At 41.4% G+C, this 25330-nt stretch overlaps 3 protein-coding genes across 13 annotated transcripts; 2 read left to right on the top strand and 1 right to left on the bottom strand.

The window, feature by feature from the left end:
• The first annotated feature begins 1237 nt into the window (after positions 1 to 1237).
• tpm1 (tropomyosin 1 (alpha)) lies at positions 1238 to 13297 on the top strand. Of its 11 annotated transcripts, none has more exons than XM_038706835.1 (10): positions 1239 to 1491; positions 1835 to 1960; positions 2139 to 2264; positions 5578 to 5711; positions 6073 to 6190; positions 7239 to 7309; positions 8135 to 8210; positions 8423 to 8485; positions 8607 to 8676; positions 12441 to 13297. In XM_038706835.1, exons 1-10 carry the CDS (start codon positions 1378 to 1380, stop codon positions 12521 to 12523), a joined length of 981 nt encoding a protein of 326 aa, XP_038562763.1. In that variant the 5' UTR covers positions 1239 to 1377; the 3' UTR covers positions 12524 to 13297. The 11 variants fall into 11 exon arrangements, with proteins under 11 accessions (XP_038562757.1, XP_038562763.1, XP_038562754.1 ...); XM_038706826.1 differs by lacking the exons at positions 2139 to 2264; positions 12441 to 13297 and adding exons at positions 9246 to 9324; positions 10387 to 10696; XM_038706830.1 differs by lacking the exons at positions 1835 to 1960; positions 8135 to 8210; positions 12441 to 13297 and adding exons at positions 7537 to 7612; positions 9246 to 9324; positions 10387 to 10696 and having other exon boundaries at positions 1241 to 1491.
• Positions 13298 to 14786: 1489 nt separating this feature from the next.
• lactb (lactamase, beta) lies at positions 14787 to 20936 on the top strand (the record flags this gene model as incomplete). Its single annotated transcript, XM_038706132.1, has 6 exons — positions 14787 to 15233; positions 15357 to 15423; positions 18718 to 18908; positions 19026 to 19338; positions 19433 to 19598; positions 19779 to 20936. Coding segments are annotated over 6 exons (1710 nt in total), but the record flags the coding sequence as incomplete, so codon positions are not given.
• A 631-nt stretch (positions 20937 to 21567) lies between these two features.
• LOC119893926 lies at positions 21568 to 24878 on the bottom strand. Its single transcript, XM_038706337.1, has 5 exons — positions 23966 to 24878; positions 22712 to 22748; positions 22512 to 22605; positions 22192 to 22344; positions 21568 to 22022 (listed from the first exon to the last, which is right to left on the bottom strand). The coding sequence occupies exons 1-5, from the start codon at positions 24236 to 24238 to the stop codon at positions 21950 to 21952; spliced, it is 630 nt and encodes a 209-aa protein (XP_038562265.1). The 5' UTR covers positions 24239 to 24878; the 3' UTR covers positions 21568 to 21949.
• Positions 24879 to 25330: the final 452 nt, after the last annotated feature.

The following is a 25330-nucleotide window of genomic DNA, read 5'->3' on the forward strand; positions in this document are numbered from 1 at the left end:
CATTGGACTCTTGGCACAGAGTGTTGGATCCATATTACAGACTAAGGCAGGTGCATGAAAGAGAAGGCGATCCTAAATATATCCTTGAGAATCTCTGAAGACCAGAAGACACTTGGTGTGTCCTCAGTCGCTGCAGCTGTGTGCTTTAGCTTCGCATTAGATCAGTGCATTCATGTAATGATAAAAATGTAAAAATCTCCAAAATGAGATTATTGGATAAAATAATTAACTCATAATGATCCACGCATTGTTATAACCAAATATAATAGAATTATATAAAATATAACCCATTCTTACCCATTCCGATTTAAACCTGCTAATAAATGTACTGTATATAAACTCAAATATGTACTTCGTTAGTATTATGTAAAGTAGTTAAGATTTCTCAAATGCCAAGTCAATCAGCGGCTCAGCTTCTGTAATTGAGGTATAAAACCCATCCTGCCTGGCTGGTGCTGGACACTGTGCTGCCACAGTCAAATAACACATCAACAGTTTACAGGGAGGATATCCAATACATTATCAGGTAAACACTTTCCTGCCTTAAGCCCTCAGACTTTGAACAATGCCACTAGGGCTTTCTGGGCTTACCGAAAGCATTTCTTCTCAGACAGCCCACTTGCCTTGAGCTATACAATTTATCCCAGAGGAACTTACACTCACCTACCCACCAAACACACTCACACACAGACACAGACATCAGTGGCTGCAAGTTGACAAAAGCCTGGCCAAAGTGTTATTGCAGCTGCCTGTGGTCCTGCTCCCAGCCTGTCTCAGGCCAAAATGGGACACAGATGAATAGAAAAACACTGTCACAATGAAATCAGAAAAGATCATTTAAATGAAAAGCAAACATGTCCCAGATCTCAGAACACTGAAAAATTGAACACACTCAAAAGACACTCTATAAAGAGACACTTGCTGCTTTAAATATGTTGCCACAGTGGTAAAAGCAAACTGTGCCATGCAGAGATTTAATGATCCAGTAAGAAATGGTCATCTGCATATTTTGTGTGCATTAAATGGCTTCTGTTACATTCCCATTAGGGAGCCTTTCTGTGGGAGTTGCCTGCTTGTCCATCACACCCCATATAAAGGCGTAAGAAAAGTCAAATGTTTGGGAGCAACGAATCGCTGAGCAGATCCTTAAAGAACGCCCGGGCACCCACACACGCCTACTCCAAAAAAGTATTGGATGTCCAAAGGAATCCAGTCACCCCCCTTTTGAAAGTACATATTTGACAGGGCACAGTAAGGCAGAGCCTGCACTCCAGCTTAGCGTTCAGTTAGGCACAGACGCCCGAGCCCCTCTCCCACTCTCTTCTTTGGTTTTCATTTGGACGTTTTGTTGGTGCAGCCGAACAGCAAAAAGCAGCCATGGATGCCATCAAGAAGAAGATGCAGATGCTCAAGCTCGACAAGGAGAATGCCTTGGACAGAGCTGAGCAGGCTGAGTCAGACAAGAAAGCAGCAGAGGACAGAAGCAAACAGGTCTGCAGATATGTTTTCTTTTGTGGAAGATCTTTAGTAAAAGCAGGAATCCCAGTAGCATTATTTAACTGCTGCCCTTTAAATGGATCGCCTCCTAAATACGGATTAATTACGTTCAAGGATAATCCGACATAAGGATTAAATTAAGAATAACCCATCCTTCTGTGTTGTTTTGGATGTTACAAATCCTCCTCTCAACTGTTTTGGTGATGTAAATATTGGCTAAATAAATTATGTTGATAATTTTTTAATAATTATTATATTTTATTATTACATTTTGAATATTTTCGTATTTCTTTCATATTATGTTTAACTTTATAATGTCTTTTATATGCATGTATAGTTAGACGACGAAATAAGAGAGTTGGAAAAGAAATTGCGTATTACTGAAGACGAAAGAGATAAAGTGTTTGAGGAGTTCCAAACTGCTGAGGAGAAGCTGCTGAGCGCTGAAGAGGTCGCCACCAAGGTATCTGATTCTGACGTGCATGGGCTTCCCTAACTTTTCTCTTTTCTCTTTTCCCTGTCCTGTCCTCTCCTGTCCCGTGTGTCTATCTGTACGCGCTCTTGCGCCTTTGCGCGCTCACGCAACTCCGTCTCCCCGCTGATCACCTCTGAAACTGTGCGCGCACTGAAACTCGCCTCAGCTTGAGGACGATTTGGTAGCTCTGCAGAAGAAGCTGAAGGGAACTGAGGATGAGCTGGACAAGTACTCCGAGGCTCTTAAGGATGCCCAGGAGAAACTTGAGCTGGCTGAGAAGAAAGCCACAGATGTAAGTAAGAAAGGGATTCACAATAGCACCATTCCCGCAACACGCTTCCTCCACAACTTCATTCTCTCATCACTGTGTTTGTGTGTTTGTGTGTGTGTGTGTGTGGTGGTGGTGGTGGTGGTGGGGGGGGGTTGTTTCCTATCTGTGGCAATTCAAACTGCCCTCATTTTTATCTTATCTGGATTTGGTATCATGGCAAATTGTCAAAGTCAGAATTTACTTTTTGATCAAATGTCCATTGTTGAACTGTCGCTTTGTATTTTGTCAATGATCACATGCACAATCACTCACAAGTCAGCCCAAAGAAAGTCAGACATTATATATTTTTAATTAAATGTATCCATGGGCTAACTCATAGGCTATCATTTATACCCTATACTGGATAATGATTTTGTGTTCAGTCGTATATGTCCTATGCTGAAGAAGTCTTCTTCAGAGTGAAAAGTGCCTTATGCGCAGTATTCTTAGCGCAGAGGGCAAGCGCCTGGATAAATATAGCCCACTGCTTTATATGGTCAAGATAGAGCTCACATCTGCGGGCTGGGCTCTTTGCTTACCACAGGGGAAAACACAGTTTCCCATCAAAATATCCCAGGCAGCCTAGGCTACTATTAAAAAGAAATACAACTTACTTATCTACAGAAAAATTAAATAGGCCTTGATTCTTTTTTTAAAAATTAGGTTGTTGCCCATAATCCTTTCCTCACCTTTTGGTTAAATTGCATGGCAGGAAAACTATGTAAAGAATTTAGATTTAGGTATGTGATGGTCGCGAAGTGCTTGGGAGAAAAAAACACAGGTCCTCATAGAAAAAAAATATTTCACGATAAAACAATAACCGAGTAAAGGTTAATGTTTAAGTGGAGACACTTTGTCCACAAGAGTCAATCAGAAGAATCAATAGTGTGGCTTATAAATTGCTTCTTGGAAACCCCGTTGTAATAATCCTTTAATTGGATTCCTCCGGGGAGTTAGGCCACAGTGTCACTACTTTATAGTCTGGTGAGTTTTATCCTATCACACTTGATGCTGTATGTTATTCTCTATAGGCCTTTATACTGCTGTACTTTTCCCTTAATATTCCTATAGCAACGTTTAAGTAGGCCTATGGCTCCAGTGTTCAAATTAATTGAACAACTACTTAGTTTTTTATGGCCTTGTTTTTTTCCCCTTTCATATTATTGGACGGATTTTCTGTTATATTTGCAAAGTCTGAAACGTAGCCTGTAATTACTGTATTCAGTGAATAGAACCTATTGAATGGCCCGTGGTGTAGAAATATTTCACTGCCATGTGTACTGCTCACAGTTTACCGGCAGAGGGCGCTGTGGCTCTTAGTTCGCAACGAGAGTGATTATGACTGGATGCGTTTTTGTCATTAAAAATGAACTGTTACTTTGTATGAATGAAATGTTATTATTTTACAGGGCAGTGGAATATATTTTGGATATTTTTGCCACAACCCTGCAGAACCTACAATTTTTTTTTTGGTGTATTTTGAAATCAGAGGCACTTCCTGGACAAATAGCAGGCATTGCAGAGTGCTTCTCCAGAAAGCTTGCGCACCGTTCAGCCCGTCTTCACGCAGCTTTCAGCACAGTCAGGGACGTCATCTCGTTGCTTGACAATTTCTCGGAAATTGTGCTGCAACTCATAGTGTAGTGTTTGTTTGTTTTTAATAGTTGTACAATAAACAATGGCTGGAGCTACATCTCTGGAGGCAGTCAAACGAAAGATCAAATTCTTGCAAGAGCAGGCAGACGGCGCTGAGGACAGAGCCGAGAGATTACAGAAGGAGTTGCTTGCCCAGAGGAAAGCCAGAGAACAAGTAAGCATGTTTACCGCGTGTACAGCCGACCAGGAGCTGCTTATCGAACGCAAAAATTACACATCCTCCTCTTGTAGCCTTTCCTCTGTATGTGTGTGTTCCGCTCATGAAGGGCGACAGCTTGAATTGATGCACAGTGAGATAGCGGGATTTCTCCTGATGCCGTTGTCCTGCAAGCTGAGCTTGACATGGCCCCATGCAGTGACACCACAAAGTACCCTGAGGGTTTGAAAGCCAGCTGCTCCTGGGTAAGAGCTTATAATTGGGAACGTTAGGCCGCTGATGCCCAAGTCAGAGCAGTTGTACAACCGTGGCACTTCTATCACTGTGTTGCTCCATCTCCCGGCGTTGTGTCACTTGCATCTCCGTTGATGCACTTTGCTGTAACGGCCCCATTCAACCTGCTTTCCAGGAAGTTCCGTTTTTTTGTTCTATTCTACAGGCACGCGAGTCGTTGGTTAAATATTTGAATACATTATTTTCAGCAACCAGGAAGTTGTAACTAAGCTGTGGCAACGTTTAAGGTGCAAGTGTGCACCGTGAGCTTGTGCTCTTTGACTTGCCCTTATAAGGACAACAGGTTTTCACAGCTACGAAGAGTGATTTCCCTCAGTGTGAACATAGCCGCAGTAATCTAGACGGGAAATAAATCTTTCTGCAAGGGCTTATATCTGTCTGAGTATATCACAGGCTTAGCCTGTTCGTTTGTAATTGATCATAATCATCCAGTGAGGTATTTTGAATGGAGTCGAAACTCCTTCTTCAGTTTATAGATCATTACTAACTTCCTTGCCAGGCTTTACACAACTTCAGATGCACTTTGGTCCAGCACTACAAACATTTTTCATTTTAAGTACATTTGTGGTTGTTGCCTCTTTTCACTGTGCATTTGTGAGCATACACCAGAAAGCAGAAGTAGCTATAGGTTTGAATAGTCATAGAAGATCTGCTCCTTTTAAAGTCATTGTTTAATCAATGAATTATCTTCAAAGATACCAGATTATTTAAGGTGGAGCAATATGATGCAAATGTGACCAGTTCATTTAAACTGAAACGTCTGCTACAGTTAAGAAGTATCCAGGGAGTGTCCTCTGTGGTTGTATGGGTACCAGATGAGCAGTCATTTTCAATATAATTGTCTCAGGGCCTTTGACTCCAGCCATGTTTTCTCGGGGGCCTAGTAATGAGGCAGGGCATCCAACCTTCTGTCCGCTCGGGTTATCATTATACAATGAGGAGCACAGGCAAGTCTCCGGGGAGGTCTTTTCCCAACAGGTGGCGTGCAGAAACACTTTCGAACAACACTGACTACACATTCACCCACCTGGCATAAAGCAAGTTGAAGAGCACCACAAAAAAATCTAATTCACCACCTACTGTTCATTCTTTGGGCTGACGTGTACATGTGCACTTGTGTGATTTCCAGGCTGTATGTTATAGATGGTGACCTCCAAATTCTCTGACGTGCTCTTCTTCTCTTCCTAGGCTGAGGGAGATGTCGCTTCCCTTAACAGACGTATCCAGCTGGTTGAGGAGGAGTTGGATCGTGCTCAGGAGCGTCTGGCCACAGCCCTGACCAAGCTGGAGGAGGCTGAGAAGGCTGCTGATGAGAGCGAGAGGTGGGTTCTTGTGAGCAACACGGACCCTTCATCACTCGCTCTGGCTCTCTTGCTGCAGAGACCAGTTGGCGGGGGCAGTGTTTCCATCCCTTTGTGACGGGTGCAAGCAGAGCCTCTGTGCTGCAGAGCTGGATGTCAGACACTCCACTGTCACACTAGCTGTGTTAGATAGAGCAGTCATTTCTTAGCATCCCAAATGATTTTCTCCCTCTTTCAAACAATTCACCTTTAGGGGTGTATATTAAGGATTTGCCAACCAACACTACTGTGCTCCAGACGTGTGTGTCCTCAGGGAGACTGCAGGACGCCTGTCAGGTCTCAGCTCCTGATATCTAAACAACTCCTTTGTTTCCTCACACAGAGGCATGAAGGTCATTGAGAACAGGGCCATGAAGGATGAGGAGAAGATGGAGCTGCAGGAGATCCAGCTGAAAGAGGCCAAGCACATCGCTGAGGAGGCTGACCGCAAATATGAGGAGGCGAGTGTTCCAGCCACTGGCAGCCACCCCAAACACCAAATGTGCAGTTGCTCCTTTACTGCAATCAGTAATTCTGGGATAGACTTTTTACAGTTATTGACAACGTAATGATAATAGGTGGATTTCCCAGATGTAATTATTTCTTTAATAATATCTTAATCTGTTAACTTTATGTAAATGATCTGTGTTTTAAGGACTGATTGGGAAGTATTTTTACCCATATGCCTATTTATGGCAACTCTTTTGAATTTTCAATTTAAAATCAGCTGCTTAGATTCAAAATCAGATCTATGCATATACTAATGTATTTGTCAACAACTGTAATTCTTGTTGGCATCCATAAGTGGAGGCTGATGTATAAACAGATAATGAATGACAATATAGTTAAACACAGCTGTAATTAGTGATGGAATGTAACTACGTACAAATAAGTAGTACTTTACTTGAGTATATCCATTTTACCTTATGTTACTTTATATTTCACTACAAGGAAATATTCAAATCTATACTCCTTCACACATATTTGACAGCTTAAGTTACTAGTTACTTTACAGTTTAACATTTTGCTTACAAAACGATTGAAGAGCTTATAATATATGATGCTTTGTTATAGAATAAACTATCCAGCAGAATATACATTTGACAATTAGTTGATGAATCTATTAATCAGTTGACAGAAAATCTACAGTAACATCTGATTATGCTTACACATTTTTACTTAAGTAACAATTTCAATGCAGGGCTTTTACTTGTAATGGATTCACAGAAATATATTAGTACTTTTAGTTCCACAACTGGTTGCAATAATATAAAATAGGGACCATGTCTTCATAGAAGAAGTCATAATTGTTGGCAAATACTATACATTGAGAAACACTAAAAATGTCCTTGTATCTACATTAGAATGTGTTATTCACCATTTGTTTTTATCATGCTTATAAATGCTAAATGAAGGGGTGTCGATCCGTCTATGTGTAGATAAATCATATTAGAGTGGTCCTTTCTAGTATTTGTTGTGTTGTAACACTTTTTTGTGCTGTACCTAAAGGTGGCCCGTAAACTGGTCATCATTGAGGGTGACCTGGAGCGTACAGAGGAGCGCGCTGAGCTGTCAGAAGGGTAAAACATTTCAACCCTTACGCGCACTTCATCTACACTTGCATGTACACTTGCATGTAAACCGGCATTTCAACAAATGGCGCTTTCAGCACTAACACACAAAGTATTGGACGTGTGATAATTTGAACAGTGTGTGCCCTGTGTACTGTATATGTTGACTATTTGCATGCTCTCCTCCATGTTTTGAATGGTTTTGGTCTGCACGCGTACGCCACACCCACTAACAGAGCAGCTCGAAGAGCAGAGGATGAGCTAAGGGTTTTGGAGCAAAGCATGAAATCACTAAAATCCACAGTCACTCAGGTACTACAAACAAAGACTAACACAAACACTTTGATGAGTGGCTCGGGCCACTGTCATTCATGCTGTTGAGTTAAGCTTCTGCTTTCCTTGCTGTGCTTGTATTGTTTTTTTTTCCTCTTTAATGCTCTTTTATTCTGGGTATATTAGACTCTTTTACGCCTCTAACATGGCAGAGACTGTGCGAGAATTACACCTCACGTTTAAGAGAAGCATGATATTTAGATGTGGAAATACCATTGACCAAATTATTAATTTTGATGTAACCTACTACTCTTTGTGTGATGAGTGACATTGCTATTCTCACATTCCTGCTCTGTTAAGGCACTTGTAAGGTACTTGGGGTTTCCTCCTCGTTTATTCCCTGTAGTTCTTATTTATTTTGTTTCCTCTCCCCCTCTTTCTTACTTTCCTCCTACTTGTTTTGTGTCAACCTCTGGTTCTGTTCATCCTTTGCTCCCCTCCTTTTCCTCCATCCCCCTCTTCTTCTCTTTGGCAACTTTATCCCCTTGTCTAAAACACCAGCAAATGCTCTGAGCTTGAGGAAGAGTTGAAAACTGTGACCAACAACCTGAAGTCACTGGAGGCCCAGGCTGAGAAGGTAAGTGCGACCTTATGGCCGAGTGCATGCTGTCAACCACACAGGGTGGATGGGGAGCATAAGAGCCTGGGGAGCCCAATCTCTTCACTTCTGTTTTATTTCATAATACCTCTCTGTAAATATGTATTAAAATGTGTTTGAATGCTCTAAGACATTCAGAGTTTGACTACATGTCCATATGTTTGACACCTGTCATTGTTTTTGTTCCACAGTACTCACAGAAGGAGGACAAATATGAGGAGGAGATCAAGGTCCTCACTGACAAGCTGAAGGAGGTAAAGTTTCACTCAAAAGTCTTTATCTTGGGTTGCAGGCCGCGTCCAGGATCATTTATACAAGCCACATGTGCATTTTCACAGTTGGATTAACTCATAAATCTCTCTCTCTGTAACACAGGCTGAGACTCGTGCTGAGTTCGCTGAGAGATCAGTAGCCAAGCTTGAGAAGACCATTGATGACTTGGAAGGTATGTTTTTTTTGCCCCACACTCTAAAATGTTACTCTGGTTATTTAGAAAGTGTGTCGTTGATGGTATTTGTGCTCAGCGCTTTAAAAAAAATCTCTTTAGCCCATTCTTTGCTTACTGTATTTCTGCTTCCCTCTTAATCTCATCGTGGTTCATTTTCAGAGAGCATCAAACTTTTGTTATAGTGACCCTTATCCTTCCTTTTAAGTCTAGTTGATTTGTTTTTGAGTTTCAAAGTAGGAAAGAAAGGCTTTGATGTTTATCAGCAATATCAGGCCTAAGTGCTGGCTCAGTGTTCAAGAAATCAGATTGAGGTCTAAGGGCTGAGAGCCATGCAGCATGGTACATACATGGTCCATTTCTTCATGGCGCTGCTGAATTTTCCATTCTCTAATTTTCTGGTGTAACTTTGCTTTCCTCTTTTTCCCCTGTTTTCATTTTTTTCTGTCACCTCCCTGTCTTGTCAATGGTCTGGATGCTTCACCCTTCACCTCCTTGTCACGCACTCCTTCACCTTTGCTTACTTTCACTGCACCTCCCTCCCTCCTGCTCCTCTGGCCCACCAATAGATGAGTTGTATGCCCAGAAACTGAAGTACAAGGCCATCAGCGAGGAGCTGGACCACGCCCTCAACGACATGACATCCATGTAATTTTCAACTTGCTGCACCTGCCTGTTCCGTCGTCACCCTCTCTTCCCCTCTGCACCTATCTTCCCCGTACAACAGCTGCCTCAACTCCATCGTCTCCGTTATATTTCCTGTACCCATCATCATTAGTACATCCAAGTCTTGTATCTGTTCCTCCACTTAACATAGTTATGCATCTATGTTTTTATATAGTCTTAAAGTGTAATGTCTTAAAACAGACATTGTGGTATTCCGTGTCTGTGTAATTGAAGCCTGCATGCAATAATTATAAGTGTTTTCCTCTCACACTGCTGTATTCGTGTGGTCATGATGATACTTTATGATACCTTTGGATCAGTATCATTGGTGTTTGAGAATACTGTAAACAGGAATGAAGTCATGTTATGCATGAACAAAACTTCAGTGATCTGGTCTCTGTTTACATTTCTTATCCAGGTCAATTGTGAATGGTATCACTTTATTGTGAAAAGTAGCTTTGATTTCAAAATATTCATGATATTTTCACATGATATTTTGACATCCTAAGCCACGCATGCAAGTTGCCTCATGAAACGTAGTAGACTTGGTTACAAAAGCATTTCAGTGAATCTGATTCACTCACTGTAAGGTTATGAGTGTTTCCTCTTTCCTTTTTCTACTAACATGGTCTACTTCTGTCCAGAAGAAAGGCCCGCTGTGTGATTTGAGAGCCCCCTTTGTTCTGTTACAGTTTAGCATCACTGTGGTTGAGACCCCAGTTTTGCTAAATGAGTGTTGTCCCTCAACATTTGGCCATTCTGTGGGAGATTGACAAGACACACGACATCTGTCTGGTCCAGCGCCGCTGCTCCTCGCGTTTTAGCAGAAATGTCTCGATGTAATCAGAGAGAGGCATTGGTCTGACCTCCAGTTAGTGCTTGTCAGCGTGTCCTACCTCACAATGCATTTCCACTGTGCATTGGGGTTGTTGTAGTGTTGTGCCGTGACTCATGTGGTTCTAGTTTATAGATGTGTACATCTTAAACTTCTGTAGGTTCCCACACAGACCCCCTGGTTCACTTTACTTCTTCTCTCCCACACAGATAAAATTTTTACACCTCATCAAAGACGCCTCCTGCCGGCTGAGCGGCATCTGTCTGCTCTCTCCAGCCTTCTCTCCATTTTCCTTTCCCTCTCTGTGTTTGCTTTCCTTTCTTCCTCATGTTTTCATCCTCATGTCAAAGTTGATTGCATCCCATCTCTTGTACAGAATCCTAGAATCTTTCTGCATTGTGTAAAAAATAAACACCCTTCCTTCTATGTAAGCTGTATCTCTTTACTCTGTCCTTTTTTTCTTTTTAATTTCTATTTATTTTCAAGTGGCTCTAATAAAATCAGGAAGCCTTGATTTTACGTTATGTTTTTGTTTGTTATGTTTCTTCATCTCCACAAACCATTAGTTGAGCTGTACCCTGCTTTGGTGTAGTTTTAAAGATGGCAAAGGATGTTCTTTTTATTTTCTTCAAATATTGTTCTCTGAAGCTGAGATATTAGGAATATCACAGTAGTGCTATGAGCACAGAAACCTAGAACAACCACAGGTACTTGACTGAAAGCTGAGCCAAGATGTCTTCTCTATTAGCATTTGAGACTGATGCATGCAAGCACTTTTCAACATTTAGTACTGTGACAGTAGGAGCGGAATGGAAAGATTTGAGTATTGGAGGGAAATAGTGTTGGATTGTTAGCAGGAAGATTGCGGAAGAGTAACAGGTGGAATGGTGGAACACAGAACAGTATGTAAGATTTGTTGAGCATCATCTGGTTGCTGGAAAATTTGGATGAAACTGCTATCGGTGATTATGACACATGGGCTTTGTATCCTGTCATATATTTGAATAAATATAAAATCACACATTTTGAGTGTTTTTTTTATTAAAGTCAATACTGTAAATCCAGACACAGAAAGAAATGCAGAAGTGAGCAATTTTCCAGTGTGTTTTGAGACTTTATAATTCAAGTTGGACTAGAGAACAATAGTTTAGCCACATCCTTAAATGTCAGATCAAACCGAGGCTACAAAATGGTTGATTCTCAGTAACAGTTTATCCAGTTCTGGTGTTGAGCATATGATAAGATGCACTGGATAGAGAATTTTATGCCCAAAATGGCAGATATGGTATTCAATATATTCAGTTTGTTGCCACACTATCCAATGTTAGATTTTATTTTAAGGTTAAGTTTCCCTGCTACAGTTCCTTTCTTTTTTTAAAATCCTGTTTTCACTCTACACACTGTCCTGCCTTGCTTCACCTTTTGCAGACAAAATCTAAAGAGTGGATTGCCTCTCAAAAATACAAGAACATTGAAACACTGTTTGACCATGTTATTTAAAGGCTATTCAGATATTGTCAGTGTATTTTATAAAGATTAAAAAAGTCTCCAGTGATCTATTCTAGAAAAGGTAGGTGTCAACAGGCATTGCATTTCAGGCAACAGGCGTTTCTTTTCCTCTGATTTCATGTCCTCTCTCTGTTTTTCAACCTGCTTTCTGACTGCAAAGATCCCCTCTACCAGCAGCTTCAGAAAAACCGCCTTCTCACTAATGAACTACGCGTGGCTTTGAATGAGGACTAAATTGTGTGAATGTTTTATGTGTTTGTTATGGTTTTGTTTTTAATGTGTGCGACAATCTGATCCAGTTTAAGATCCAAAGCTCTTCCGTTTGCGTTGTCCACGTACGATGCTTGCACTGCTTGAAATCTGTGTTGCTGTTTGTGGAAAAGTAATTAAAATATAAATAAAATCACGGATTATTGCAAATATATAATTTTATAGTCTTACATCCTAGTATTATAACATTGTACAATAATCACTTTTTTATGGATTGTTGTTATATTTATGTGTCTTAATAAGAGCTTTGTTGTAGACTGTGACCTTTTTGCATGGTTGCTTGCATATCATAATACGAGCTTGTTAACTGAATGTGTTTGTCTTGTTTCCTGTCAGTGAAGTGTAGGTCTGGTTTAAAAGCACTCAAATGTAATGACTGATCTGAATGATGTAGCCAGCTTGATTATTAATGCAAGCTAACCGACTAACTCACTCAATGCTCGCTTGTGTGAGATTAAAACTTCTTCATTTCATGTTCTAACAGAGAAACTGTCACAAGCTAAAGAAGAGAACCTCGATATGCACCAGATGCTGGACCAGACTCTAATGGAATTGAATAACTTGTGAAAGCACGGTCTGACCCCACGCACACTGTGGTTTTGGCTTTTTGTACCTGCACCTTGCTTACCATAAACCCCTCGTCTCGTACCTTGCCCATGGTGGAGATTTCAAACAGCCTGATGCTATTCCTGCCTTCAGCGGAACTCGACCAAGGAGCAAAGCTAAGGGGAAGTAAAGCTTAACCATTCCCTTTGATAAAGCCGAAAAACAAGAGTGTTTACGCAAGCCAAGTTTTTATCTTGTAATTTTGTCTGCCTTTTGCAATCCTTGAGATAGTTTTTTTTGACAAGTCGTCTGGTGAAATGACACGTGCCATTGGTTGCAAAGATTGTTTTTCTACATCTGCATTGAAGCTGATCTGGTACGTTCCATTCCACCTTGATTATGCACATACCAAAGGACAAAGTGGAGAAATTTTGCACTTAATTAAACCTCAATATTATGCACATTTTGCATTCTGTAAGACAAACTATGTTTAAAAAGGCACATGCCCCCCTCCCAGAACATGTGTTTAAGTATACATTGGCTTTGCCTGTCAGTATGTATACTGGTGCTACTGTCTTGTTAAGCAATGACCAAAAATGCTAATGCATTACAGTATGTTCTTAGATTTGTTTAAAACCATGGTTCAAAATTTATTCATCTTGTCTGTAAAGTATGATTTCAGTCATCTGGTTGTGCATTGTTTTAGCATTGTATTAATGTAGATGTTTCAAGTGTTTATCATATCTGAAATGTACAAATGATGAATATAAATAAAAGCACGTTTGGAAAGTTTTCTAACTTTGTTTGTGGTGCATGCATAGACTTTTTGAGGTGGACCAAATTAAAGGTCTAAATATATTTTGGGGTGATTAAATAAAACCTGATGCAATGCACAGGAAAAGAAAGCTTAGTTAATAGACCTTATCTTTCCCCCCAAAAGGTGTAGAATGTGTTACATTTTCCAAACATCTGTTCATTTTGCAGCTTTGTCGCATTACTCCTGGCTCATTTGTTTGACCCTCAGTTTGACTTCCAGCTGGGGGAAAAACATTGTCATGTGTTTCTTGGTTCACTGGAGCTCACTAAGCTCCACTGGACCATATCAGGTCAGTTTCAGATTAATCAAAGCATGCAGCAATGGTAGAAAACTAACTAAATGGTTAAATAAGAGTTCTTGCATTCAAGTTTATGTATCAAGGTAAAAGCCTGTATTGGTTGTAAGTGTTGGTGTGTGTGGACCTGGCTTATCAGTATATGGCTGGGCGGTTATTTAAATGTGAACTATAGTTTATGGCCTTATGATAAACTATAACTTTACATGACTATATAGTTTGCATGCTATCTTATTTTAGTTATTCAAATGCAGTGTTTCCCTTTGACTGTAATGTAATGGGTTAAAAGCTTGCAAAATAAAGTACAATACAGTCTAAAGGGAGAGCACCTCAAATAATTTATATAGCTAAAGTGTTTCTCAGTAGCTCATTAGGCATGGAAAAAAATGTTCTTCACATGTGTTGACAGCATCTAAGTAGTTAGAATGACCTCTGTGAAAGTCCTTTGTTGCACCAGCAAGGAGATAAGGGTGTGTGTGTGTGTGTGTGTGTGTGTGTGTGTGTGTGCGTGTGCGTGCGCGCGCGCGTGTGTGTGTGAGAGAGAGAGAGAGATGTACATGGTCCTTGAGATAAGCTTGTGAAGGCTGTGTGTTAAGTTGACAACCTGAGAATTAGTCAGTAATTGTCCCCGAACGTGAACAAGCATGTTATTGAAAATCTATCAGTTCACTTCACTTTGTTTCAGACCTTAAATACTACTAGCCTATATATTACATTTTATGCAAAAATCCTGGGGCCTCAGACCCCCAGAGTGTACCCAAAAGCCACACTGCATGTTAACTTTGATTAACACATTTGCAATATCAGCCAGGCGGGTCCTGCAATAATATCATTGTGCTTGCATTGTGCATTTTACTAACAGGCCTATGTAAATAAAGTTGATCAAATTTCCTCCACCTTAACTGACAAAGAACCTGGTGCCAGATATTATTTGAGCATAGGAGTAATGATCGGTCTCTGGGCAGTATGATGTGTGCTTTGTACTTAATGGTAGTTTGGAAGAGATTGGGTAGGCTACAGAATGCACAGAAGAGGGGGGTGGAGGCCAAACAGCTACTACTACATTGTCTGTATCGCAGATAGAATTACCCTACCTCACTGGATCTACTCCGAATCATGATTTGATTAATTTGGTCTGGCTCGACGATGCAAACAGGAAGTCGTTGTCATAACTGGGTTCATCAACCAGGGAGAGGTATCAGCTCTCGCCATCGAAAAGCAACAGAAGCAAGATATTTAACAATGTCCCGGTTTTTTTGCCAAATCGTTTTTGCGCCAAATGTACCCTGCTAGCAGCGCGAGAGTCTCCTTTGTTGACACAGCGGGTCGGAGCGCGAGTCAAGCCACAGCTGTCAGATAAGCGGAGTGTTTTTACTCAACAACAAAGACGATATTTCGCACGGTCAAACACTGCCTTTTGTAAATACAGATCAAAGTCCAGGATTTGGATATGTGGGCTTGGTGTGGGGATTGCTTTAACTGTCGGACTGAAATACCGCACTGACACAGCCAACAGTTCCTGTGATGATAAAGTAAGAGAAGCGCAGAAGGCTGATCGATACAGCGATGCCATAAAAGTTAGCAGGGACCTTGTGGAGCGGATAAAGGTAGGCATAGAGGTAGGCCTGTGAACTGCTTGGTTTTTCCACTGAACACCACTTTCCCTTCTCTCTCGCCTTATAACGTCACTCCCAGCCTAACTTCAATGCCACCTGTATCAATTCAGTGTTTGTTACACGCAGGCTGAGGTCGGGGCTCCAGGGCTGGTGGTTGGGGTCTCCGTGGATGGTGTACAAGTCTGGCGTGAAGGTTGGTGCCTGAAAAGTCCACTTTAAATGTGCTACGTGTAGCATTTATACAAATGACAATAATAAATAATCAAACCAATGTAGCTAGTCTGATTTTCCCAGCATCATTGTATTGTGGGCCCACCTTAAGCCATCTGGATGAGCCAGTGCTTCACTAGTTTGGCTTGTGCGATGTTGGACCACAACCAGGGATTTCATAATTTTAGGGGAATGGCCACTTGTCCTCTAGTATTGTCATTTTTTTTTTTTTTAGGGCAGCAAGGCCATCAAATGAAACAATAATTCTGATGTTTTCTAATTTGTTGTTGTGTAATTAATGCTAAGTACTAACTTGTCAATAATCATAACCATGCATGCATAACATTGAGTTTCGAAAGTTTACTATTGCACGTCAGTCTTTTGTTAATGTCCCGCCCTATCCGGCTGTGATTGAAGTTGTGTTTCAGTAAAAGGCACCCGATATAGGCTAAACAGCCAGCAAGCCAAACCCAAACCTTGAATATATTATCTTCTCTCTTATGGCTTCAGCTGCAAAACCTTGACCAACAGTTGAACTGGTATTGAGGATTTTGAGGAGGAGGATGCAGGCTGCTTCTTAATCAAAGTGGGCCATCGATGCATCTCTCACTCTCGTTTGGGCTACTGAAGCGGCCCACAGAGCAACCCGGTGCTCTCGACGGCCTGTGGTTTCTTGTCTTATTCATTATATGTTTGAGGGGCATGAGGCCAAACTGAGGGTGCACAGCAGCTATGGCCTCCATGAAATTTCTGCCCACAATACAAATGCATGCTGGTCCAGTGTTAGAATAGTCTCAATATTTTATATCAAAGAAAACTAACCCCACATTTGCGTTTGTTACATGTGGACCAACAATGGTACAGCTAGGGCTATAACTATGAGAATAATGGTTACTGCCAAGTAATTGGCCAATTACGATAATTGATCGATTTATTATTCTGCCTGTGTGTGGTGTAAAGGTGCGAAAATAGTAAAGAATCCATTCACAATAATTCCTCAGAGCCCAGGTGATGTCTTCAAATCACTTGTTTTGTACAATGATATTGGACAGTGAAAAGTAGCAAATCTTAATATTGGACAAGCTTAAGTTTAAGAGAATATTTAGCATTGTAAAATGACTCCCACAATAAATCGTTCTTTGTCCATCAACTAATGAACTTATTGACTAATCGTTTCATGTGTAGGTACAGTGGGGGAAAAAAGTATTTGACCCCTTGCTGATTTTGCAGGTTTGCCCACTTACAAAGAATGCAACGATCTATAATTTTAATCATATGTACATTCAAACAGTGAAAGACAGAATCTCAAAGAAAATTCCAGAAAATCACATCATATGAATTCATTAAAATTGATAACCATCTGATGAGGAAAAACAAGTATTTGACCCCCTGGACAAACAGCATGTTAATATTTTGTAGAAAAGCCATTATTGGCCAGCACAGATGTCAAACGGTTTTTATAGTTGGTGACAAGGTTTGTGCACATTTCGGCAGGGATGTTGGCCCACTCCTCCCTGCAGACAGCCTCCAAATCATTCAGGTTGGAGACTGGCTAGGCCACTCCAGAACCTTGATGTGCTTCTTCTTCAGCCACTCTTTTGTTGCTTTGGCGGTGTGCTTAGGGTCGTTGTCGTGCTGAAACACCCATCCTCGACCCATCTTCAGCTCTCTCACTGAGGGAAGGAGATGTTGGTCCAGAATTCCACGATACATGGCCCCGTCCATCCTCCCCTCAATACGATGGAGTTGTCCCGTCCCCTTGGCTGAAAAGCACCCCCAAAGCATGATGTTGCCACCACCATGATTGATGGTGGGGATGGTGTTCTTTGGGTTGTACTCGGTGTTCTTTGCCCTCCAAACACGACGAGTTGAGGCCAAAAAGTTCTATTTTGGTCTTATCTGACCACATCACCTTCTTCCAGGCCTCTTCTGAGTCGTCCAGGTGGTGAATGGCGAACTTCATGCGGGCCTGTACATGTTTCTTCTTGAGCAGGGGGGACCTTGCATGCGCTGCAGGATTTCAATCCATGACGGCGTAGTGTGTTACCAACCGTTTCTTTTGTAACTGTGGTCCCAGCTGCCTTCAGTTGATTCATCAGTTCCCCCCTTGTGGTTTTGGGATGATTCCTCACCGTTCGCATGATCAGGAGACACCCCACGAGGCGAGATCTTGTGTGGAGGCCCAGACCGAGGGAGGTTGGCAGTGGTGTGGTGCTTCTTCCATTTCCTGATAACTGCACCGACAGTTGATCTTTTCTCTCCAAGTTGTTTTCCGATTCTCTTGTAGCCCATCCCAGCCTTGTGCAGATCAACAATCTTGTCCCTGATGTCCGTAGAAAGCTCTTTGGTCTTGCCCATGGTGGTGATGTTGGATGCTGGTTGTTTGGGTGTTGACAGGTGTCTTTTATACAGGTAACGAGGTGAGGCAGGTGTATTTGATGTAGATAATTGGTTGGGATTGGGGCTGTGTCTTAAAGAAAGACTAACTGGCTTGTAGGAGCCAGAATACTTGCTGTTTGTTAGGGGGTCATATACTTGTTTTTCCTCATCAGATGGTTATCAATTTTTATAAATTCATATGATGTGATTTTCTGGAATTTTCTTTGGGATTCTGTCTTTCACTGTTAGAATGTACATATGATTAAAATTGTAGATTGTTGCATTCTTTGTAAGTGGGCAAACCTGCAAAATCAGCAAGGGGTCAAATACTTTTTTCCCCCACTGTACAATGCTAACTATATGTCTGTGTTCTCCCATTTAATTAGTGTTGTAACTAACATTATGCCAACATTGGCATAATGTTTTGTATTGGGGACTATATTATGGTCCACAAGACAAATTAATGCTGTTATAGTGAAGTTGGCAAGGTTGCTGAAAGTTCCCACCCTTGATAATGTGGTTGTCGATTGCCAACCAAATTATCGAAATTGGCTTACTATCTAGGAACAATTAGAAAAACATAAGAAACAAATAAATTATTAACAAAAAAAGCTTTTAAGCTTTAGCTCTGTTTGCCTTGGAACACAGGTGGCTCACTTCCAGTTGTCAACTGAAGTGGCATTTTGTTTGTGCCATGAATCAAGTCAGCAGAATCGCAGAGAAACCTGACCCAACAGCACATGATGTGAAATTAAGCATCACCCTCTGCCGTGGTCTCTTTGCTTTACTGTCTCAAAATTGATGTGAGTGGATTTTCACAGTAAATGACTTTAAAATGCAACACATGTAATATTATGCTTAAAGCACATGACGCATTTAAATTCTTCATGTAATTTAGGGATTGGTTTTGCTGATTTGGAGAATCGTGTGCCATGCAGCCCAGAAACAGTGATGCGAATCGCCAGCATCAGTAAGCCCCTCACATCTGCAGCTGCTGCACGACTGTGTGAGGAGGGGAAACTAAATCTTGATGTCCCAGTCCAGAAATATGTCCCAGAATTTCCCCAGAAACAATTTAATGGACAGGATGTAAGTGACTTGAACAAGATGTCAGAGTTGTCTCATTATCAGCAGTAATATCATGCCTGTTCCTTTTTGTGTTCAACATGGACATCATGTGGACCTCCATTTATTCTTTTTTTTCAGGTCACAATAACCCCTCGTATGATTCTGTCCCACCTAAGTGGTATACGACATTATGAGAAGGATGCAAAGAAAGTGAAGGAGGACAAGGAGAAAGCTAAGCGACTTTTAAAGCCACCCGTTAAAGAGAAAGATGATGAAAAGAGCTCAAACAAAGATAAACCCTCAATAGAACAGAACACCAAAGGCAAAGAAGCGACTCCGGCTCAGAAGAAAAAAGAGTTTGAGCATGAGGAATACTACTTGAAGGACAACTTTGAAAGTGTCACTCAGGCCTTGGACCTCTTCAAGGACGACCCACTGATTTTCAAACCTGGTAAAGCCCATATTTGCTTGCTAAACCTTTTAAACAGGAATCACTTTCAATGTTATTGTCTTGATTAGTAAGACAGATTTTTTACCATGCGCAGGCACCACTTTTCTGTACTCCACCCACGCCTTTACCCTGCTTAGTGCTGTCCTGGAGCAAGCTGCTGGGCAGAACTTCCTGGATCTCATGATGAACATGTTCCGTGAGCTGGGAATGCTCAATACTGTGCCAGATGAGAATAGCCCAATTATTTACCACCGCTCCAGGTATCCTATAACCACCAATGTCAAGTTATGTCCAAAGACAGGGAAGATGTATCAGTAATTTCAGAGGAAAACTTTGTAGACATCTGATTTCTTTGATGTTGTTTTGATTACTGTTTGTTGAGTGCACAACATGATAAAAATCCAATAGTGAGTCCCTTAATCGTTGATTCTCCTCCACAGATTTTATCATCTCAACAAGAGAGGACGTGTTGTGAACTGCCCATATGTAGACAACTCCTACAAGTGGGCAGGAGGCGGCTTCCTTTCCACTGTGGGTGACCTGCTGCTGTTCGGTAACGCCCTGCTCTACAGCTACCAGGTGGCCCACCTAAGGGACACTAAGGGCTTGCTCCCTGGCTTCCTCAAACCCAAAACTGCTGTAGATCTGTGGGCACCAGTTGACAGGACAGAGGCCAGCTGGGACAAGGATGGACTGTATGCCCAAGGCTGGCTGGTAGTGGAGCAACTACAGAAATATGGCCAGTGCAGGAAGCGCAGGCACTATGTGTCACACACAGGAGGCGCTGTGGGGGCTAGCAGTGTCCTCTTGGTGTTACCCTGTGATAAGTTTGACCAGCACCAAGGACAGACCCCCCTCCTCCCACAGGGGGTGGTGGTCACCATCATTACTAACATGCAGTCTGTGGGACTCAACAGCACAGCACTGAAAATTGCGAATGAGTTTGATAAAGCCAGAAGCCTGTAAGAACAGATTGTTTCCAGATATGTGTGACTTCAGATTTTTAGTGAAACTACACCTTGTGATGTAATTGTGATAAAGCTTTTAAATTCCAGAGGATGTTTTAGTAAATGGCATAAATCTTTAAGATGTATTTTCTATGTGTTATGAAATTTGCAAACTCAACTTACTTTCCATTACAACACTTGGCAGGGAAGCCATATGGCCACTAGGTGGAAGCAAATTACTGCATTTCTAATACAGAAAGAAGGCCACTGGCTTGTTGACTCAATAAAGAGGCTCATGCATTTATATCTTTTTATAACTAAAAGCTAACACAAGAACATTTTAAGATATATATTTCTGCATTTGAGAGAAATAAAACATTTCATACACAATGGAAAGAGGTCGGTTGCTATTTAAAGCAGGATGGTACACCTCCAAAGTTTCTTTGTCACATATAGTGACTTTAAAGGCCCACCTTGCACAGATATTTCCTCGTAGCAACATGACAGGCATTGGGAAAAAACCTGTGGTGTGTTTACCTAATAGTGTCCCTATATCGATAATCAATAGGTTGACATTTTCACTTTTGACTTTTGAGATCACTTTTATATAATGCCAGTAAATCCTGACTTAATAAAACAAGAACAATTCCATCTTTTGATGCCTGAATGAGTGTGCTGCAAAGCTTGTTCATCAATGGTGACAAGAATTTTAGGGAGTAACTGAGCTGTCGGCAGTCCAAGTCTATTTTTTTTTCCCCCTTCTTGTTTTTACAGTTGGTTGTTAGCAACTGTTGGAGAATACTGGAAAATACTGGAAGTATATCAAAACAGAAAGACTAACAAACTGTTGGAAATGCAGTCCAACAAGTTTTGTCTCCTAAGCTCACTGAACTGAAGTATATTTTATACCGCCATTCTCATTATGAATCTCCAGGGATCCCCTGTGCCCGTTTTTAGATTTAAAGGAACTGATGAGTGGTTTGGGATATGCTAATTATACAGACTCCCACACACAATGTATCAGTCAGTTTTCTGTGTGTGTTTCTTTATGTCCAGCTTTGTGAGAGCCAATTTGAGTTATAAAACTGGAGTGACACAATTTTTGAAAAGTGGGGTCATTCTGACCAGTCCTGACTACTGTAATGGGCAATTATGGTTTTAAGATTAAGAATAGGCTAAATGTTGAGGTTAGGAATGCTGATGGCGAATGGCCAATGACTAGTCCATCAGGGTGTGTGTGTGTGTGTTCGTTCTAGCAGAAATCACGGTCAAATCATTCCAGTAGGGATCATTGCATATATTTACACATTTAGAAAAGATAGAATATTGAGTATATTCATTCATTATGCTTTGTAAATACATTTCAGACAAAGCACACATATTGAAATGTGATTTAACACAAGTAACACCAGTGCCAACTTCATAGCTGTGTCAAAAAGGCTGCTGTGCAAGGTGTGATTCCAGAAATCTCATGAGACAATCAGCTATCAGTTCTTCACCTGCCTTGTGGCGTTTAGTTGAGGTCAGTGCAGCAGTTTTCCTCTATTAGTCTTTCGTAGTGATATCCAAAATAGTACAAGTCCAACAAAGCAAGTGACACAGAATTATTTCATAATCCAATCCAACACATAGCCAAAATACAAACATGTACATCAGAAGAAAGATCATACTCTTGGTTTTACTCTCCAATACTCTTGTGGATTGTTCTGTTGGCTCTGCTGCTTGGCTTTCAACATCCTGTGTGTAAACATAAGTAATGGTTATTAGCTTTAAAGAATATATTGTGGCTGAAGTACAATAATACCAATACTGTATAACAAATAAAACACAACAAGCACATCCTAAAGCTATCTTAAGACACCTTGAGAACATTGGTAGGCTAATTTTAAATTCGTAATGTACTTACTTGCGTATGTAGTAGATAACAACTGCCAGGATCACTAAGATGAGGAGGGCAACAATGACCACAGCTGCAATTAATCCTGCTTCCCCTGCATTGGTGGAAATGCTGAAGAGCTGGTGCTGCTCACATCTGCTGCCTTTGTAACTGTCATTGCACCTGAAGTAAGATATGACGTACAACAAAATGGGCCTTCACTTGTCAGCACAGAGGAAATTTGTCAACAATATTCGCATGTTGTGACATCAGCACATATTTCTACATAAAAGAACACACATTCTAATGTCAAAGACAATTAAAAAAGTTGAGTTCTGTATTTAACTTACACACAGGAGAGTGTGTTCATGGAAGGTATTTTATAGCATGTCCCTCCATTCATGCAGAAGGTGGCTTCCCACCCATCACAAGGGTCTCCATGGTCTATACAGATACAATAGTAACATTTCAGGAAAGATAGCTCTAACAGGACTGAATAGTAACTTTTTAGAATTATTTGATGTTTCTTCTGAATATTTATTATAACTACCTGCCATCATTTGGAATGTTTTTTTTCTTGCTGCTTCCTAAGAACACAAACATTTTTGTCACACAAAAGGAAGTAATTTCTCACCACCAATGAAAGCATAACCAGAAGTTTCACATGCCAATAATAACCTACATATATCAGAAGCTTTTGAAAGCTGATACCCAACAAGAAGTAATACTGAGTTGTAAAAGGAATATATTATCATCCTGACTGAAATAAATAAAAAATCTGTCCTTACCAGCTCGTGAAATCCCAGCTTTTGGTAGCTAGAGCAGGTTCCCAATATGAGTCATAGTGACGCTTCAGAGTAACACAGAACTGCTTTTTGTTGGTACCTCTGAAGAAACTGTGGGCGTGTTCCTCCCTTGGCCTCAAAAATGTTGTGATTGCAGTTTGTCCACATTGTAAATGGCAAGCTAAATGTCAGGATACCAACCGATTATAGGTAATTTGTTTGTGTGTCATAAATGGTGTCATTTAACAGTAAATGAGCAATACATACAGAGCTCTCAGGTCTACAAAAGTATCCCAGAAGTCATTTTGACAGTGTTGTCCTTTGTGATGAAGATGAGTAGATTACATTTTGTTTTTGTTCTTAGAGGTTTAGTTGCATCATCAGATCATGCAGAGGATGGGTGAGGAAATCACCTGTTGTGCATGTGAGCTCAGCCTCTCTGGGTTTAACAACTGAATGATTGGTATGCAAAGAAGGCATGAAGGCATGAATGGAATCGTGGGAACTTTTTTGTAGTCTAAGAATACATCACAAATAATTACTTAAGTATGCTCTAAACCGTTAGTTAACTCATCAACTGGCCATTTTTTAATACTTTACTGCTTTCTTATTAAGAAATTATGTTGTTCTGAACTGTCAATTAATCATACAGAATACAGGCTTCAATCAAGCAACATTGTGGAGATGCTGAATTGATTTTACAGGACATTGTGATCATTTGATAGCATGTTATGAGTAGACTACTAAGAACAACATATGGGTTGCCAAGTTGTGAAAAATCCTTTGGCTGTTGTTTATCCCCCTCCAGCATAAAACTTGATACTTCAGATAGCTCTGCAGATAGGGAGTCCCTCTTTGGACCACATAGTTGACACATAGTTTTAGTATCAAAATATACTTAAAGTTGTCATGACTGGAGCAAGGAGGGTAGCAGGAATACAGGGGTAGAACCCAAATGCAGACGATTGAGGCAGACCTTTTGCAGTTTAATGATTGAATCACACAAAATGGAGGCTTACGAGATGGTGAGGCGGAACAAGAGGCTGCTGCAGCTCAGTGGCAGGTAACGGCTGCTGCGTGGGCACTGAAGACTGCTTCAGCCCTATGTGAACAAGAGGTTGGTGCATCTCAGCAGGACTGGGAACCAGACAGGACCGGTGGTAGTTCTGTTGCACTGGGCAGTTGAGAGAGCTATCAGTGTGTGGAGCCACGGGGACAACGCCTTCTCTTGTGGACTCCACGGTACCCCCTGAAAATGTCCAGGTGATTCCCAAAAGGTGATCGCTGGACATCAGGGCTGCTCCACAACTGTTCCATCAAAGGCTCATGGGGTTCAGGGAATGCAGGACTACAGGTAGCGGGCTAGCCAGCTCAGGATAGGCACGCTCACGAAACTGAGCTTAATCAGCTGGAGTGCAGTGTGAGGACGGGAGTGCAGAAGGCCTCTAGCAGACCAGAGTGAAGGCTGGAGGCTAGCAGGCTTGGGTACAGAGAGAAGGCTGGTTGCTGGCAGGTGGAGGGAAGGCCATCATGCTGGAGGTTAGCTGACTTGGGAAGCAGGCTGGGGTGCAGGTTTATAGGTTAGCAGGCCAGAAAGCAGGCTGGTGCAAGAAGGGCAGCAGGAATACATGGGTAGGACCCAAATGCAGATGACTGAGGCAGTTCTGGTGCAGGTCAATGATTTAATCACACAAAATGGAGGTGGAGAAGCATGGATGGATCAAAACCAGAGAAAAGTCCAACACAAGCAAACAAGTCCAGAAAGGAGTAGGAAAGAATCCAAAGTCCAATAAACAGGTAAATGTCAAATCCAGGTAATGCAGGCAGAAAATGAACCAACTCATAAGCACACAGCAGCATAACAGCACGTTCTGGCAAGGAGTGAGTAAAAGGGCTGGTTAAGTAAGGCTAATAAGGGAGAGTGGAAACAAGTGAGAAAGAAAGGCCTGGTAACTGTAGGCCTGATAAGAAGCGGGAACAGGTATGTGAATGGGTGGGGCAGTCAGGTGAAGAGGAAAGGAGGGAAAGTCAGAGGAGATCTGGTGGATGGAATGAGGATGGCAGGTCTGGGGAGTTGAAGAAAAGAACATGGCCTGAGAGACCAGGGACTGGAGACAGGGACGGACAGAGAGCGTAATGCAGAGGGCTGGGAATGAGAGTGTTTGGCAGCAGGAAGGGACTAAGAGACACACTTGAGACAAAGGCACCAAAAGTATAAGTACTCATTAGGGCTGTCCCTGACTAAGGATTTACAGAGTTGAATCAGAATCATCAAGTCCTGCCTGTAGTCGAATCATGTGTGTTTTTTTGTGCGCAGTGATTGCGGGTGTGTGTGTGTGTGTGGGGGGGTGTTCCACATGGTAGCTCCGCTTTAAAGAGGTGGT

The sequence above is a fragment of the Micropterus salmoides genome, unplaced genomic scaffold (genome assembly GCF_014851395.1).
Source record: "Micropterus salmoides isolate LMB-PRFRI ecotype aquatic unplaced genomic scaffold, ASM1485139v1 Ms_hic_scaffold_8, whole genome shotgun sequence".
NCBI lineage: Eukaryota > Metazoa > Chordata > Actinopteri > Centrarchiformes > Centrarchidae > Micropterus > Micropterus salmoides.